This window comes from Corylus avellana, chromosome ca2, assembly GCF_901000735.1.
Source record: "Corylus avellana chromosome ca2, CavTom2PMs-1.0".
In the NCBI taxonomy this organism is placed as follows: Eukaryota; Viridiplantae; Streptophyta; class Magnoliopsida; order Fagales; family Betulaceae; genus Corylus; species Corylus avellana.
Genome location: NC_081542.1, coordinates 48,062,603 through 48,081,308, shown reverse-complemented (window position 1 = coordinate 48,081,308; position 18,706 = coordinate 48,062,603). Strand labels below are relative to the sequence as shown.

Genomic DNA, 18,706 nt, shown 5'->3' with positions numbered 1-18,706 from the left:
AAAAGTCCAACTATTTCAAATGGCTAAAAAAAAACATGAGAATCCAATGTGGAAATACGATCAGAATTGACTCTATTTGCTGGATTCCATGATTAATTCCTATATAGAGCGAATAATCAATTAACAAACTAAAGTTTAATTGGATGTATGATGTCTACGTCGCCACTCGCCACTCGCCACTCGCCAGTTGTGTGTACAAGAATCCCACTACACGGGTAATATAGTGTACACTGTGTTCTTAACTCAGCAGTTCAAATGATGTGCTTTTATATATCCATCTATCACCTTGATCGGTCAAGGTCAACCAGGATGAAACAATCTCAACCGTGTAAACGAGAGAAATGGATTCACAACACGGTGTTTCCAAAAGCACTAGAGGAAGACGAAAGTATTTTAATTTTTCTCCTAATCATAGCCTAGTGAGAAAACAAGAAAATATATGTCTGTCACATGCAGAGGGTTGACGACGACTCAAAACTTTTTTGACTACCCAAGAATTTCCAGGAATTGATGCTCGGAGCTCAATTAAGCTCTCAGGGATGATGTACGTTAACCTGCTTGACAGCTTAATTTGCATCGTTTCCTGAAACATGCAAATTCAGAATCTTGAAAATTTCGCCAGGCTGTGTGCCACCTCATTGGCCTCTCGAGGAACATCATCCACCCTCCATTCCAGGAACCTTCCTAGTTGCTATACTCCATCTGAAATCCCTTTCTTTGTAAACCTTTATAAATATTTACGATCATTGAGAGAAAGAGAGAGAGAGAGAGAGAGAGAGAGAGAGAGAATGGAGTCGGTTGAGAATGAGCTGCATCAAACGATATTAGAGTCAAAAACAGCAACAGTTGAGCCATCAGTGATCAGCACCGCACTAGAAGACGTTCTATCAAACACGCAGCTTTCATACTTCCGGCGCCATCAATCTGCCACATGGCTTGAGCTGAAAACCCTCTTCCGCCTCGCAGCCCCCGCCATCGTCGTTTACTTGGTCAACAGCCTCACCATCATGTCCACCCAAATCCTCTGCGGCCACCTCGGCAATCTCGAGCTCGCCGCTGCCTCTCTCGGAAACAACGGCATCCAAATATTCGCCTTCGGCCTCCTGGTAATTATTAATTAACCCCAACACTTCCTTTATTTACTATCTTTCATCGTACATCTGACACGTTACAAGGTTTGTTTGGGCAGCTTGGAATGGGGAGCGCCGTGGAGACGCTGTGCGGGCAGGCTTACGGTGCGCACAAGTACGAAATGCTTGGAGTATATCTCCAGCGGTCAACGATCCTCCTGATGTCGACGTCTGTCCTAGTTATGTTCATCTACATTTTCTCCAAGCCCCTCTTGCTCCTGCTAGGCGAATCATCCTCCATTGCTTCGTCAGCTGCAATATTCGTGTACGGACTCATCCCACAAATCTTTGCCTACGCTGCAAATTTTCCAATCCAAAAGTTCCTCCAAGCGCAGAGCATAGTGGCGCCGAGCTCCTACATCTCCGCCGCTACGTTTGTGGTGCACGTGTTGCTGAGCTGGCTGGTGATTTACAAGCTGGGCTGGGGGCTGCTGGGCGCATCCTTGACGCTCAGTTTCTCATGGTGGGTCATAGTGATTGCACAGTTTGTGTACATCTTGACGAGTGAAAAATGCAAGCGTACGTGGAATGGTTTTAGCCTGCAGGCGTTCTCTGGCCTCTGGGAGTTTCTGAAATTGTCTACTGCATCCGCTATAATGATTTGTCTCGAGACTTGGTATTATCAGATACTTGTGTTGATCGCTGGCTTGCTTCCAAATGCTGAGATTGAGTTGGACGCTCTCGCCATCGGGTAACAAAATTCCTTTTTCTTTTTTATTTGGTGAGACTAATTTGAAGTATCTCGTGTTTTTGAAAAGTCTCTCAATTTATACCCACAAATTTTCAATAATTTTGAATTAATTTATCTCCTCCGTTATATTCTAAACGTTAAAAATGATAAAATGACGTTTATACTTTTGATTTTTTTATAAAATTTCAAATTTACCTTTGATTTCCTTTTAAAAAAACAAAAATTGAAGGGTAACTTAGTCTTTTAAGCATTTTGGTAAGAAGTTAACGGTAAAACTAATAGAGTGAGGTAAATTGATTGAAATTGAAAGTTCAGGAGTGTAAATCGAGAGCTTTTGAATTTTGAAAGAATTTTCTCAAAACGCGCAGTAGTTCAGAGGTCTAAAATAAAGTTTTTCCTTTTTATTTTCTCACTTTGGTAATTTGAAAATGTTGAAGGATGGGAGAAGAAAGTCTATATAAAAAAAAAAACATACATATAATAAAAGCTGGTTAGATCATCTACTCCGATTCTTCGTTCACACGTCCTTTGCCTTTGCCTTTTCCTTTTTTTTTTTTTTCTTTTTTTTTTTTTTAAATAATCCATTTATTGGTCATACAATTCGTTCCCTATAATATTTTTTTCCCCATATATCTCTTGGATTTTTCTGATAGAATAAGATGGAGACGCATCACTACAAGTTTTACAGACAGTAATGTGCAGAAAAAGAAATTAAAAGAGGCTGTGGTGGCCATATATGGCGGCTCCAAATGGATCCATATCCTACAGGCTACAAGTAACATTCAACCTGTGCTTTCTATTGATTCTGCTACCATTCCAAGCATTCCTTACTTCTGCCTTTATATGATCACTTTTGCCACCATAGCCCCTTCTAGCTAAAGACCTGCTATATATTTCATAGGTCCTCCTTAGCCATATATGGTGCGAAAGTGTTAGATCGTCATTTATCTCAAAAGTTTAAGTCAATAAGAATCGATAAATTTAATCATGTAATCAATACATTGATTTTCTCTATAACGTGTGAACTCAAATTTCATTTTTAATAAGTGAGATACTTCAACACTTGAATATTCAGTTTAAATGGTGGGTAAAGAATTGAAACAAGATTGGAATTCAGAATCTTTTAACTCTAATACTATTTTAAATCTTGTTTAACAAAAAAGTTTTTGGCACATACTCTCATCATAAATATATATATATAATTAATGCAGCTTGACAATATCTGGATGGGCGTATATGATCTCAGTGGGATTCAATGCGGCCGCAAGGTTAGTACATGCATCAAACATGTTTGTTACCACTCAATTTTCTTTTTTTTTTCTCCTAAGATTAATTATAAGAGTCGCTACAAAAATTTTCACATTTAATGACATGTTTTCACACGTCACGTTCTAAAAGGTGGCGTTTTGACTAAAATGTCGCATTTGCACTACATTTTTCTGTTCAAACGTCATTAATTTGGATTATAGTCTCTACAATTGAAGTCATTTTGAAAAAAAACCACTATTTAAACGTCACTAGTTTAATAATAACTTTTTTTTGGGGCAAAAAACGTCATTATTAAAGAGTCATTAAATGTGAAAATTTTTGTGGTGAGGGATTATTGATATATAACATAATTAAGTATTAAATGATATAACAGTGTGAGGGTGAGCAATGAGCTGGGGGCAAAGCATCCGAAATCAGCAGCATTTTCAGTTGTGATAGTAACTCTAAGCTCTCTCGTCATCGCCTTGATCTGCGCCATCCTTGTTCTTGTGCTGAGACATGTCATGAGCTATGTCTTCACCAGTGGCACTACTATTGCTAATGCTGTCTCTGAACTCTCTCCCTTCCTGGCCGTCTCTATCATACTTAATGGGATCCAACCCGTTTTATCCGGTAATTAATTAAACAATTAATATTTTCTTCACTTAAATATCAGAAATGGATAAACATATATAAACTAAAATTTCACATTAATATTAAAGTATAGTTAAAAAATTAAATTTTAATGATTTATGTTATTGTAATCAATTCCACGCATGGCTGGCCCATGCAAAAGTAGTTTAGGTTTTTTTTTTTTTTTCCTAAGCGAGTAGTTTAGGGTTAAAAGAATAAGAAATACCACACATGACTGGGTTGAATTTGAAAAACATTCAAGAACATAATAATATAAAATATTTTACATCGAAACAAACGGAGTTTTAATGTGAAAAATATAAGAAATACAACCAAAAAAATAGATAGTAAAAAAAAATGAATTTGAATTAAATTATTAAATTCATCATTTCTTTAAACAAAAATTTCCTTAAATTAAGCTCGCTTAGAAAATTTCCTCCTCATTCCAAGTATAAGAACACACTAAAGAGAATGAAATACTTTTCACCCTACTAATCTAGGTGAGCTTTCATGGTACGTTTACAATGTAATCTAGATATGATTTCTATTTACTCTGAATCTCATTGAATCACGTTCAAAAAGAGAAATTAGATAGAGTTTAAGTTCCCTTTTGCTAGCTAGGATAGTGATGTGAATGCCAGGAATAAAATACAAAAGCTAGCTAGGACTGACGGAAATTAACACAAGTGTAATCTCAATGGAATTTTGTTTGTGTCTCATTTGTCTGCATGTCTTCTTTCCTTAATGGAGAATAGACTAAGACTAAGACCACTTAGACACAAGACAAAAACTGATGAATGGGATTTAATTTTGTTTTTGTTTTTTTGTTTTGTTTTGTTTTTTTTTTCATTTTTCATTTTCAAGGAGTTGCTGTTGGTTGTGGATGGCAAGCATTTGTGGCATACGTTAATGTGGGATGTTACTACATAGTTGGTATCCCCGTGGGTGCAGTTCTGGGCTTCAAGTTCAACCTTGGAGCTAAGGTTTGAGTTATTACTTTCTTTATCATTATCATCATCTCATTTTCGCTTACAAATGTCACGATTCGACCGATTTAATTTCTGTTAAAATTAGGCTCGTTAAAATTAAGATGCGTGTGTCTTATGTCTCGTTATTTGACACGTGTCTTAATCCCAACGGTTTAGCTCCATCTGAAATTGAACCCGAGCCAAATTTAAATCTTTACATTTGAATTTCGAATAGAAATTGCTCAAAATGGTTTTGGTGCAGGGTATATGGTCTGGCATGATAGGGGGAACTTTTATTCAGACTCTCATCTTATTGTGGGTCACATTTCGGACTGACTGGAATAAAGAGGTAAACTGTAAAAGCAGCTTGAGTAATCATTTTGTTCAATATATATATATCACATAATAAAGTTGCCATTTAAGTCATGTCTTCTGATCATGACAATATTGAAATGTATATCAGGCCGAAATTCTGGACCCATAATGGCAAGGAATGACCATTTTATTGGCCAAGTGGAATTATGATGCTGACACTGAAAATATAATAAAAATTAGAAAAGTTCAATTAACATTCTTATTTTGACTATATTATTAATTAGTCAATTACCCACCAACCCCAAAAAATTCCATTAATCTACATTTGGCATTTACTTAATCCCTCTGGCATGTCTCTCATTTTCTGCCTAAATTCTTGGAATTTTAACAAATAACTCTAAAAAAAATTACATCTGATTAGAATCCACTTAATTTCTTGGATATTTGTTTAGCATATTATTGAATTTAGCAGCCTGGTGATTATTATGGGTATTGAAATTTGAAAATTTTCAGGTTGAAGTTGCACAAAAGCGTTTGGATAAGTGGGATGAGAGCATTAAGAAGGAGCCTCTTTCGAACAATTAATACCTCTTGATCAGTGGCAGTTTTCCTTTGTTAGAAGGGAAGGGAACACAGTGGCTCATCTACTTGCGCAGTTTGCTGTGAAAAACTGTGAGAATAATTCATGGTTGATTTTGCCGCCTGAGTGTATTCGTGTGGTTTTGATATCGGAGCATTTTACTCCGACTGATTGATTCCTTAATGAGAAATTTTCTATTATCTTCAAAAAAATAAAAATAAATAAATAAATAAAAAATCTCTTGATCAAGAGGTATTAATTACTCATGAGTAATGCTAAATTACATTTTTTATTTTATAATTATTTAATAATGTTGATGTAGTAGTCTCGACCAACATTTGTATTAATTTTTTTTTCTTAAAAAAATAATAATTCAAGAGTTTGTCGAGATTGCTACAATAACATTGTAAAATAACTATGAGATAAAAATGCAATAAATAGAATTTCTCATGCCGTTTTTACATCAAGTAACAAGCCCACCATCCTTAACTTCATAAGCCTACAATGATGCTTATGGCTGATCATGAGGCATCCATTTTGGTACCATTTTCCATCTCCTATTGAAACGTTTAGATGGATTGATTTAATATTTCTTTGTATCTTTTGTTTTGTTTTTTTGGGTGGGGGGCGGCATTTCGGCTAGACGGAATGCTAAAATAATAGCAAGATGAGTTGCATTCGCCTAAGCAATCTGGATAAAAATTTGGTCAGCTACTATAGTGCTCACCAAATTTTGGTCAGCACTATACGCTCGAGCACCAAACGTTAAAAGATGTTTTTTTATTCTATCATTCTTTCTCCTCTTAATTTTTTATTTATTTATATTTTTTTAAATCTTGTTGGTTTTTCTACTCTCTACTCTTCTTCCGTTCTTTCTCTTGCATACTCTACCTCTTTGCATAAAGAAGCTTCTGAAAAGACAAATATTGAAAAATATGACAATTAGGAAAAGAGGAATTTTAAAAAATATGACAATTAATTGAGTTCATAAAGTGTAAGAAATTGAAGAAGAAGAAGAAGAAGAGGCCTTTGTCAGGTTAATAATGTACGTCCATCTAAGCTAGTCAGCCCAATAACCCTAAGGACATTACGACAGTAAACATAACAACAAACATGTTCTAACTACGAACCTACATTAATTTGGGCTTCCCAATTATATGTCCCTCACTCTTCAAGACATGCACTACAGCTAGGCATGCGAGGACGGGAAGTCTTGAAACTTTCAGCAACTATTCTTATAATTGAGCTCTCTTCGAGCATGGTTGCACTGCTAAATAGAAAGGGATCATAATCATTGGTCCTTCAATTCAGATTTAAAAAAAGAATAAGAATAAGAAAAAGAAAAAGAAAAAGTAACGTATGAGATGCCTAATGCTATATGTTTAACTTTTAAGTGAAAAGTCACTTAAAAATACATGCGATAAATAGATGCGAAAACTAGTAAAGAAACATAAACAGTAAAAGTAAGAGAGAAGAGAATGGAAATGCATGGGAGTACTATGGAAGCACGAGAGTTATCTATGCAGCCTTTTGGCTGGTTTCCTTTTCAGATGCGCGCGTTTACCCCTCAACTCAGAAAGCCAAATTCCTAATCAAGCTTAGCATACAATTTAGGTGCATGTCATTTTAAAGAAAGGCTTAAGATCATCGAATGACGGTTGGCAAGTATATTAATGTTACCTCTAGCTTCTTACCCAACCCACTGACAATCCATGGCGGCCATCTCATCATTCTCAGCTAACTATCCATACCAAGAATCTAACACTATTCCAAGGATTCTTGTTTTTTTTTTTTTGGTGAGCAAACTATATCCCACTGGTCTGAGCAAACTAGGAGTCGTCGTACGCACACTCTCATTCTTTTACACTTTACAAATTATCAGGTGGGTTTTTCCCACAACAAATGGGGATAGAACGAGGGGGGATAAAAAAAAATGCAGCCCGATCGAGAAGATCGATGCATGAATATTGTAGTACAGACAAGTGAGACAACTAACATGTTTTATCCAGCATGAATGTTCATCACGTACAGCTCATGCATGATGTCATAATTGCTTGCTGTCACACAAACTTTCAATGATCTTTTGGCCTCCACATCTAATCTTCCAATCGTGTAGAAAGTTAATTAATAGGATAACTTTACTTTATACTTCTAAATTATCAAGTGATTTCAAAATTTCTTTAAACTTTAATACTTTTTTAATTTGGACCCTTAAATTTTCAATTGCAAACAATTTGAATCCTGGCTTCCATCAGATTTTAAATATTAAAAGTGAGACAATGACGTTTATACCCATAATTTTTTTTTATAAAATTTCAAATTTACCCTTAATTACAAATTAAAAAAAAAAAAGTTAAAAAAAAAATTAGGGATATTTTAGTCTTTTTAAGGATAAATCAGGAAAGTTAACTGCTAAATCTGACGGAGGGGTTCAAATTAACTACAATTGAAAGTTCTGGGGTCCAAATTGAGAGGCTTTGAAGTTTAGGGGCTTCTCAAATCGCGTGGTACCTGGTAATTCAACCTCACTAAATTTTACTCATCAAAATAACTAAAAGTACATTTTTTTTTTTTTTTTCTATTTTAACAACTCAGTTTTTTAGAGTACCCCAGCAGCCTCACTATTTTAACAATCAACTTTCACTATTTCATTTAAATATTCTTTTTAAAGATTTGTTTATTCTTTTTTTAACTATTAAAGGAAGAGAGAGAAACGAAAAGCAAAAAAAAAAGAGAAATGAGTTGTTTAATCAATAGGTGAATGAATAATACTTTTTATATTTGGTGAGTACTGTTCATTTTACTATTTTTTATTTTTTATTTTTGTTAAAGTAGCGAGTCTAAAAAGTAGAGATTTAAGAGCACTCATAGCGAATTCACCCAAACCATTTTTTGGTTATATATATATATATATATATATATATATATATACCCATCTTAATTGAACCAACAAAATTTGAAGCTGTTTAATTTAATATTTACCAAAATTAAGAGCAAGTAAATACACACACGTACACAAAAACACGTAGGTAATACGGAATATGTTCCGTATAGTATTAAGATTTATTCATAAAGGTATGACGATTTAACGTATCTCATTTTTTTAATTTTATTTTACTGACGTAACACTAATAATAATAATTATTCTCTAATGATTGATTTACAGTAAGTGGATACAAATACTCTCCAGCAAGATCACAAAGTAGATGAGGGCACACATTCGATCGATACACGTACGCAAGCATCGGCCATGAAGCATCAGCAAAAGGCAAAGACTTCCCACCAAAGCTCTTACGAAATTTATTCCCTAAATTCTCTTTTCAAGCTGTAAAGGAAGGGGACCATATATCTCATGCATTTATGCAACGCGTCATAAATCTTAACCCATTTTCCACCTCTTATCTTTTTGATGAATAAGCAACTATATATATCAAAACAGTAACCAATTGCACATCAACACCTAAAACAAACCTGGCAAAGCAGGCTGAAAACAGCCTATGCAGAGGCCAAAACCAAAACCACACTAAACAAAAAAAACACAAGTTGCAAAACACCAACAGCAACCCAGAAACAGGCTAAACCAAGCCCTTACAAAAGACTAGACAAAACCAAACTTTCATCAACAAAGTAAGTTACAGGCAAGTTCAGAAACCTGCAGTAACTTCCATCAACAAAGTATACTTGCAGGTAGGTTCCATAAGGAACAGAGCACCAAATTCTCCTTAGTCTTTGGGAGTTTTCCTTTCCCAGCAACTCTTGCACGAACTTCCCATAAAATTTGCTTCAAAATCTGTTCTTCTGTCCTTGGGAGTCCTGCATGTTTAATTTCATTTCTAGTTCTCCAAATATTGTACACTGCAGAACTAAAACCTAGCCGACACAATTGTATGATATCCTCCCAAATAATAGGTGGGTTAGCCACTTTGCATCTGGACATACAAAACTTCTACTCTATAGTAGAAACTACATTCAAAAAATAAATGGTTGTGGTTCTCCATTTGATTTCTGCAGAAAGAGCAATTGACATCTCCTTTATAACCCCAACTCAATAGCCTTTCTCCTGTATCCAACCTATCCTTCATGGCAAGCCATAAGATGAAAGCTTGCTTATATAGGAATAGCTAGAGAAAACCAGACTAACTTCCACCACTCAACTTGACCTCTCTTTTCCCTAAGAGCCTCTCAAGTATCATAACTAACATATACTCCTTTCCTAGAAGCAGTCCATGTGGGTTTATCAGAAGATCCCAAACTGATTTCAGCAAGTCGAATTTGAATATCCACCAAAGCTTCAAACCTAGCAGGCCTCCAAAACCAATCTCCATTGTGAATGATAGAAGATAGTTTTGCCTCCACACTACTTTGGGCATCATAAACAACTCTAAAGCCATACTTCTCAAAAAGAACGCTAGCAGGGTGCCACAAATCCAACCAAAGATGTATATTTTTCCCATTTCCAACTTCAAATCTCAAAAACTTCTTTGTAGTATCCCTCAACCTAAGTAGCTTCCTCCAACACCAAGAGCAATTCTGAGGAATGCTAACACTCCAAAAACTCTTTTGTTTTAAATTTTTTTCCTTAACCCAGGTCACCCAAAGAGATCCTAACCTTTCAAACAAACTCCAAATGTGCCTAAGCATAGAGGTTTTATTCCAGACATCAATACTTTTCAACCCCAAACCACCCTCTTTCTTAGGAAAACAAACATCAGACCAAGCCACTTTTGTTTTTGTAGCCTCAACAGACTTTCCATTCCACAGAAACCGATTAAATTTATGCTCTATAGCCTTTATAATTTTCTCGGGGAGAATGAAAATACCTGTCCAATAAACTTGTAGACAGTACAAAACAGAAGACAACAACTGAAGCCTGCCTGCATAAGAGAGATTCCTAGATAACCAAGAATCAATTCTAGAAGTAATTTTATCCAAAAGCACATAACAATCAGTAAAAGAAAGCCTAGAAGATATTAGGGGAACCACAAGGTATCTCATAGGGAGAACACCCTCCTTCATCTGCAAATCATTCAATAAATTGAGCTTAGTCCTATCTGAAATACCAGAGCAGAAAAAAGAACTTTTTGAATGATTGGCTTTCAAGCCAGACAACTCCTCAAACTCAGCCAAAGCATCTTTAATGACCTTAATAGACCCCAAACTGGCTTCAGAAAAAATAAGAAAATCATCAGCAAAATAAAGATGAGTAAGCTTCATTTTCAAGCATTTGGGGTGAAACTTGAAACTCGAAGCAGTAGTAGTAGATTCAGCCATGATCCTAGAAAAAACTTTCATAGCTAGGACAAACAAATAGGGAGACAAAGGATTCCCCTGCCTTAGACCCTTTTTCCTTCAAAATAGCCAACCAAAGTCCTATTCAAACAAACCGAAAACCTAGGAGAGGTAATGCATTCCCTGATCCAACTCGGAAACTTCTCTGGAAAACCAAAACAATGAAGACAATGGATCATGAACGCCCAATTGACTGAATCATAAGCTTTCATGAGGTCAACCTTCAAGGTGCATCTAGGCTTCCCCTTACCCTTATGATAATTTCTAACAAGTTTATGAGCCAACAAGACATTTTCAAAAGTACTTCTAGATGGAATAAAGGCTGATTGATTCATACTCACCAAATCTCCCAAAAGGGGCAGCATCCTATTTGCAATAATCTTTGTAATGCATTTGTAAATGACATTATAGCAAGCTATTGGTCTGAAATCCCCCATAGCAGAAGGGTTAGTCTTTATAGGAACCAAAGTGAGGATAGTAGCATTAACTTCTTTCAGTAACAAACCAGAGAGAAAAAAATTCTGAATCGCAACTACCACCTCCTTCCCAACAATAGGCCAAGCAGCCTTGAAAAAATCAGTAGAAAATCCATCAGGACCAGGGGCCTTATTGGCTTTCATGTGAAATAAAGTCTCTCTGATCTCTTCTTCTGTAACTTCTTTGTCCAACAAAATTGCCTTTTCAGCAGGAATGACAACTGGAATCAAATGTCTTATACGAGCTGCCTTGGACTCATTAAAGATCATTTGATCAGTACATCATCTACTTTGTGGCCGTTCTCATCCCACAAATGAGTGATGGTGTTCTTTGCATGTTGCACTTTAAGGGATTTATGAAAGAAACTATTATTCTGGTCACCTAGCTGTAGCCATTGATTCCTAGCTTTTTGCTTCAAAAAAGATTCTTCAGCTTTTGTTATGAAAACATAAGTATATATGAAGGCACTCCCTTTCCTTAAGCAAACAATCAGCCCTACCAAAAGAAGCAATAACCTCTCTTTGAGCTAAATCCAAATAATCCCGAGCCTGCAGAACTTTTTGTTTTAGATTTCCAAAACAAGCCACATTTTGTTTTCTCAACACCCCTTTGACAGATCTAAGCTTCACATACAACTGATACATAGGAAAACCATCAACCTGAATATTCCAGTCTTCCCTCACCCAATCCATAAACCCTTTATGCTCCAACTAATAGTTATAGAATTCAAAAGGTTTAGGGCCAAAACTTTGAAAAAAACCTGCTGTAATAATAGCAAGGGAGTGATCTAAAATGCCTCCAGACTGAAAGTCCACAAGATTTTTTCCACCTCTTATCTCCTTACTCATCATCATCAAGAGCGACCACCTCACCGCCGCTGATCACCGATCAGCCATGGCCACCTCCCAAGATGATCATCATGATCACCTCCACCAACCCATCTTAGCCTCTGACCAAGCGCAGCCGCTCGAACCGGAACCCATCTCTTCTGGCCCCCATGTAGTGGACTCGCGGTTAGAAAAGGTGCTCTCGGATACAAAGTTACCGCGTCTCAATTGCCTTCGGTTGGCCACCTTCGTCGAATTGAAGATCCTCTTCCGCCTTGCCGCACCGGTGGTCTTCGTCTGCATGATCAACAACTTAATGTCCTTGTCCACCTGAGTCTTCACCAGCCACCTCGGCAATCTTGAGCTCACCGCCGCCTCTCTTGGCAACAGCGGCATCCAACTCTTCGCCTACGGCCTCGTGGTATATCGTTTCTCATTTTGATGATGTGGCCGGTGGTAAAAATAAAAAATTAATGATGAATTATTAATGTGTGTTTGATTTGTTTGTGTAGTTAGGCATGGGAAGCGCGGTAAAGATTCTATGCGGGCAGGCATATGGAGCCCACAGGTATGAAATGCAAGGCGTTTATCTGCAAAGAGCAACGATCGTGCTGACTTTGACTAGCATTCCAGCGACGGTGATCTACGTTCTATCAGAGCCTATATTGCTTTTACTAGGTGAATCAACGGCTGTGGTGTCCGCAGCAGCAGTTTTCGTCTACGGACTCATTCCGCAAATATTTGCTTACGCTGTGAACTTCCCCATACAAAAATTCCTCCAATCCCAGAGCATTGTGGCCCCCAGTGCGTACATATCGGCGGCGATGCTTGTGGTGCACCTGCTGCTGAGCTGGGTGGCTGTGTACAAACTGGGCATGGGGTTGATCGGCTCGTCGTTGGTGCTGAGCCTGTCATGGTGGATAATTGTGGTGGCACAGTTGGTGTATATCTTGGTGAGCGGCAACTGTAAGCTGACGTGGAATGGCTTGAGTATGCAGGCATTTTCTAGGCTCTGGGATTTCCTGAAATTGTCGTCGGCGTCGGCCGTTATGCTGTGTTTGGAAACGTGGTACTATCAGATTCTGGTCTTGGTTGCTGGGCTGCTCCCAGACCCCGAGCTTGCTTTGGATTCTCCTGCCGTCTGGTAAGATAGATAACCTTCGGCCCCAGAATTAGGATTCTCTCCAATTCATTTGAACTGGATAATATCTCATTAGTTATATTAGAAATATATTTTTGGAAAAATGATCCTCTCCATTTCAAAATCCCTCAATTTCTTTCATTTAGTGCATTTTGAAGGATATTGCATTTAATGCACTACCATCATTAAAACTTTTAGACAACACTACCCTTCAAAATGTACTAAATGGAGGAAATGGAGGGATTTTGAAATAGAGATGATCATTTTCTGTATTTTTGTCCTCTTAAAAAGTAAAAAGACGAAAACACCTATTTATGGATATTATCTAATTCGTATGAATCGAAGATGATCCTATTCCTCACCCCCTCAATCACATGATAAATATGTTTCCATGCCATTTTAAATACTTTAAATGACATGTCATTAGGTGCATTAATGATATTAAATTCTGTCATGCAATGGAAGGAATTGTCTTTTGGATGGATCTGGCTTACATGCTGTTATTAGAAAAATGGATCCGGCTTTAATAACAACATGTATGTTAGCTGTAGTAAAAGCAACGGTTAAGATTGAATCTCAAAGTTGACTTACTTTTAGAAGAGAAAGAAAATGAAGAGAGATTTTGAGAGATTCAATCTTAACCGTTGTTTTTACTACATCATACATGTTATTATTAAATGTAAGCCGTATCCTAAAATAATAGCATGAATGCTATAGTGTAAGCAGTTATTAAGATTGAATCTCAAAATTAACTTATTTTGAGAAGTTTTTAATAGGAGAGAGAAAATGAAGAAATATTTTGAAAGATTCAATCTTGACCGTTGCTTAAACTACAACATACATACTGTTATTTGTAAGCCGGATCCTTTCAGAACATGAACAGTTGCACACTCTTGTTAATAAAAGCTGTAGGACTGGAGCATTTTCCCTTAAAATGATACAGTAGTAGTGTGATTCCTCAGGAATCACGTTTAAAGATACAACAGGGTCAAGAAAACTAAAAAAATTACCTTTAAAAAAAAAAGAATCTATACTTTTTGAAGGGGCGGGTGCGAGCTTGCCACCCTTTATATCCGCCTCTGTTCCTAGCTAATGCTAAATAAGCCTTTATTCTATGTGCTCTTTTTTATTATTATTATTTTTTATTTTTGACATGTCTGCACAAAAGGAGGGAGATACGAACTAGTGACCTTCGCTTCATTATACGTGGTCCTAACTGATTGAACTACCTTTTGTGGACTTACTTTTAATTATTATTATTCTCTCATTGTGTGCAGCATGGCAATTAATGGGTTGTTTTGCTTGGATTTACTGTTTTATTTTTGGTTACTTTTCTAGTCAGTTTCATGTTTTAATTTGTAAAGAATCATATTTATTGCCCCTTCAGGTTTTTACAAGTTTACTCCTTTTTCATCTCTAGAATATTTTCTAGTATCTCTCTGTATGCGTGCCTCTAGCAATTCAAATCTTTTTAACTTCAATTTTGTAAAACGCAAGAGGAAGCTATACATGTATGATTTTTTGTTACTATATTTAAATTTTCAAGATTATATCCACACTTTCCCTTGCTTTTGGTATAGGTTTCCATGAATCTTGCTGCACCCGGTTAGATCATCCTAAAGGTCCTGTTCTTATGGTAAGAAAAATGGATGCTATTCTTCCTGAGATCTCTCCTAGTGGTTCTCCTCAGCCTTTTCTTCCTCTTCTTGCACCTTCACCATTGGTACCCTTCACAAATGCTACTGTCCCAAAATTATCAGGTCTATTAATTTATTTATATATAGTTTTTGTAGTTTTTTTAATGTTAGTAAAATCTTTATTTACATTCCATTCTTAAAGCTATTTGGTTTGAGAATTTCACTTACGTTTTCTGCTTGGTTATCTCTCTCTTCCATTACAGGGCTCTGTATGTTAAACTTCTCTGCTGCTGAAAGCTTGATGGGTATAACTGCAATAGATTGCTGGTCCGCTTTTGCACCATTTCTGGCTAATGTAATTTGTTGTCCGCAGTTGGAAGCCACTCTTGCAATTCTCATTGGTCAGTCAAGTAAAGAAACCAATGTGCTTGCTTTAAATAGGACCCTTGCCAAACCTTGTCTCTCAGATATTGAGCAGATTCTGATAGGTCAGGGTGCAAATGATAGCCTAACACAGATTTGCTCGGTTCATGCTTCAATTCTCACTGAAGCATCTTGCCCAGTTAAACATGTTAATGAGTTTGAGAACACAGTAGATACTTCTAAGCTTCTGGCAGCTTGTGAAGTGATTGATCCTGTAAAAGAATGCTGCGCCCAAATTTGTCAGAGTGCAATATTAGAAGCTGCTACAAGGATTGCATTGAAAGCTTCTGAGATTTTGAGCATGGATGGGTCCCACGTCTTACCTGAGTACTCGACTAGGGTAAATGACTGTAAAAGTATTGTCCTTCGGTGGCTGGCTAGTAAACTTGATCCTTCTCGTTCGAAAAAAGTTCTCAGAGGACTATCAAATTGCAAAGTAAATCAAGGTGAGTTTCGGCTAGTACATGGAGGTCCAGAGTACCTCACTCAAGATTATTGGTCTAGGGTTTTGTTAGAGAGACCTCCTGACACTAAAGTATCCACAAACCCATTGGAGTGCATGTATTAGAAGAAAAATTATTACATGTGGGAGTATGCGGAATATTGCATACCTCTGATAGCTCACTCTAATACAAAACACTGCATCTTTCGCCTCAATGTCTCCATTTCGATGAAGGAAAATTTTTTGTTAGTGCAAAATCCTACTTGAGGTTCACTTTGATCAATTCTTTATCTAGAAAATTAATTAATTCCATATTAATTTCTTTGTGTTCTTGTTTGCTATATTTTCTTGTACTTGTTTAGTTTCAATTAGTGATGCCAATCCCATGAGCTGGCCTCACTGATATGGTATTTCTTTTCTTAGTTTTTCTCTTGTATTTTCTGCTTCAGTTTGCCCCCTGGTTTTCCCTGACATGAGGCATGTTGCAAGGGGGTGCGGGGATGGGATAAGTAACCAGACAGCATGCTGTAGCGCCATGGAAAGCTATGTGTCCCACTTGCAAAAGCAGAGTTTTATAACCAACTTGCAAGCCTTGGATTGTGCTACATCATTGGGAATAAAGTTAAGAAAGTTAAATATAACTGAAAATGTGTATACCCTCTGTCATGTAAGCCTCAAGGATTTCTCCCTCCAAGGTTGGTGGTGTTTCTTGATTCCCTTTTCATGAGCAAACTATATCTGTTCTCTGTCACATTGACTCTAAGCTGATTCTAATACATGATTGTTTTGTCATTTTTTGGCCGTTTTGATATGCTGTGGAATAATGATTTGAACGTCTCAGTTGGAAATCAAGGTAATGTGCATAATGCATACGCATTGCGATTTGATGAGCTATAGACGAAAGTATGATGCTGAAATTATTCTTTTCCTTTCTTTCTAGTGTCCTTTCTTTTCTGACACAAGTTCTGGTAATAGAACCTTCAGTTTCTAATCTAGATCTGTGTCAGTGAATGGACTAAAAATAATTATTTTCTGATTGTAATTTTGTGATTAGCTCACTTTTCTTCGTCCTTTTTATGGAGCAGAGGCTGGATGTCTTTTGCCAAGCATGCCGTCTGATGCAACATTTGACACATCTTCAGGAGTAAGCTTCCTTTGTGATCTGAATGACAACATTCCGGCTCCCTGGCCCACTACATCGCACATTCCAGGTTCATCATGCAATAAAAGTATGTCCTAAGCATTGAATTTTATTTATTTATATAGAGTGCCAGGTCTTGCGAATTTCTTTCTTATTCCTTTTGAAAATTAAGGTTCTTTTGGTGAAACAAAGGCTTATTTTCTTTCTGTTATGTTTATCAACCTGGCGTATTGGATTTTAGCTGTCAAAATACCTGCACTTCCAGCAGCAGCATCTGCTCAGATTGGTAAGTATCCCTGTTATTTATTTTTCCTTTTCACCTAATGTGAATTAAGATTTGTGCAATCCTCAATTGTGGATAACAAGAACAGATGCTTAGTTTCATAGTTTTACTTGCCAAGAATGGTAGTTGTCTTAATTGAGGTAGTTGTGTCATACAAAAATGAAAAAGTTCCTGTAATCCAATTTGGTCCCGTCAAGTTGGTAATGAAGTATCTTTACACTTCCACCTCAATCTCCATGAAAAGAACATGAAGTAGAATGACACAGGCAGAGTTGGCTTTATTGCAAAGTTCGACTGGCACCGGTTTTTGGGAAGATTGAGAAACAGAATCCCTCAGTCACCCACTTTCTTTATTTTAATAAAACACAAAGAACTTGTTGGCAAAGAGGTTGGAGGAAGCCTTGTGTTATTGAAAACTATACTTTGTGCATCCCAAGTTCTCACTATAACCTGTTGCTTTGCATTGTGGATCTTCCCAAGCCCTCATTGACCTGATGCTCACTTGCTTTGCAGGACTTTGTAACGATGATGTCATACATTTTCTGCTCTTTGCTTCCTCAATGGTCCTCATAATGCTCTTCTAATTTGAAGAAGTTTTCCCATGGACATTGCACCTTGCCAGTCCTTGAAGAGCAAAGGATAACTAGATGAATGTTATGTCCAAGAAAGGACTATCTTCATCCAATCTGTGTGCCCTCTCAGTAGAAGGCAATTGTGTATTGGGTTTTAGGTAAATTTATTACTGTGTTTCTAGTCATTGATTCTTGATTCTTGCCTGTTGGTGTAATAAAATTTTTGTACAGGAAATTAGGAATTTGAGGAAATTGATGTTGTAATTACCCATATTGAGATTGCTATGTAAATTTAGGTTGTAGGAGGAAAAAGCTCTGTTGTTGTAACTTTGTTTGTAACATGGCCAATGCCTATATTTTTCAGTGCTTTATCTATTTATGAAAACAATTGACCCACTTTTCTAGTCAGAACCAACTCTTGGGCTAGGCGTGGGCTTGACTAAATCTTGTTTGGGATTGGAGAAAATCATGATTATTATCTCAATTATTTGCAATTCATCAAAATTATTGGGGTCACTACCCTTCTATTTTAGCATTGATTCCTCTAGCCGACTGATGAGGAGATTCAGGTTGGCGAAACTTAATTACAAGCCACCTACTACTTTTGCAGGTTTCTACTGAACTCTTGTACATCATAGGTGGTCCAGGGGAAACTTCAGAAAACCTCCCTGAAGTTCCTGCCGATTTGAAAAACTCTCCCTAAATTTTCAAAGCTCTCACTTAGACCCCCTGAACTTTGGTTTTCTCTCACTTTGGACCCCTTTAACATTAAACTACGTCGTTTTGGATGTTTTATACTCATTTTACCCTTCCCCAAAACTATGTCGTTTTGTATCCTAAAATCACAACACATATCTAGCCCAAAAAGACGTCGTTTTAAGCATAATTTTTTTTTAATTAAAAAAAATA

General features: G+C 36.7%; 1 protein-coding gene and 2 pseudogenes across 1 annotated transcript; all 3 read left to right on the top strand.

The window, feature by feature from the left end:
* Positions 1-788: 788 nt before the first annotated feature.
* Positions 789-5,633, top strand: LOC132171456 (protein DETOXIFICATION 40-like; annotated as a pseudogene).
* Positions 5,634-12,225: 6,592 nt separating this feature from the next.
* Positions 12,226-14,637, top strand: LOC132170099 (protein DETOXIFICATION 40-like; annotated as a pseudogene).
* A 105-nt stretch (positions 14,638-14,742) lies between these two features.
* On the top strand, positions 14,743-18,241 carry LOC132170098 (uncharacterized GPI-anchored protein At1g61900-like). The gene is made up of 8 exons (XM_059581004.1): positions 14,743-14,746; positions 14,880-15,059; positions 15,200-15,805; positions 16,251-16,496; positions 16,643-16,654; positions 16,887-17,030; positions 17,184-17,228; positions 17,739-18,241. The coding sequence occupies exons 1-8, from the start codon at positions 14,743-14,745 to the stop codon at positions 17,807-17,809; spliced, it is 1,308 nt and encodes a 435-aa protein (XP_059436987.1). The 3' UTR covers positions 17,810-18,241.
* The last annotated feature ends 465 nt before the right edge of the window (positions 18,242-18,706 follow it).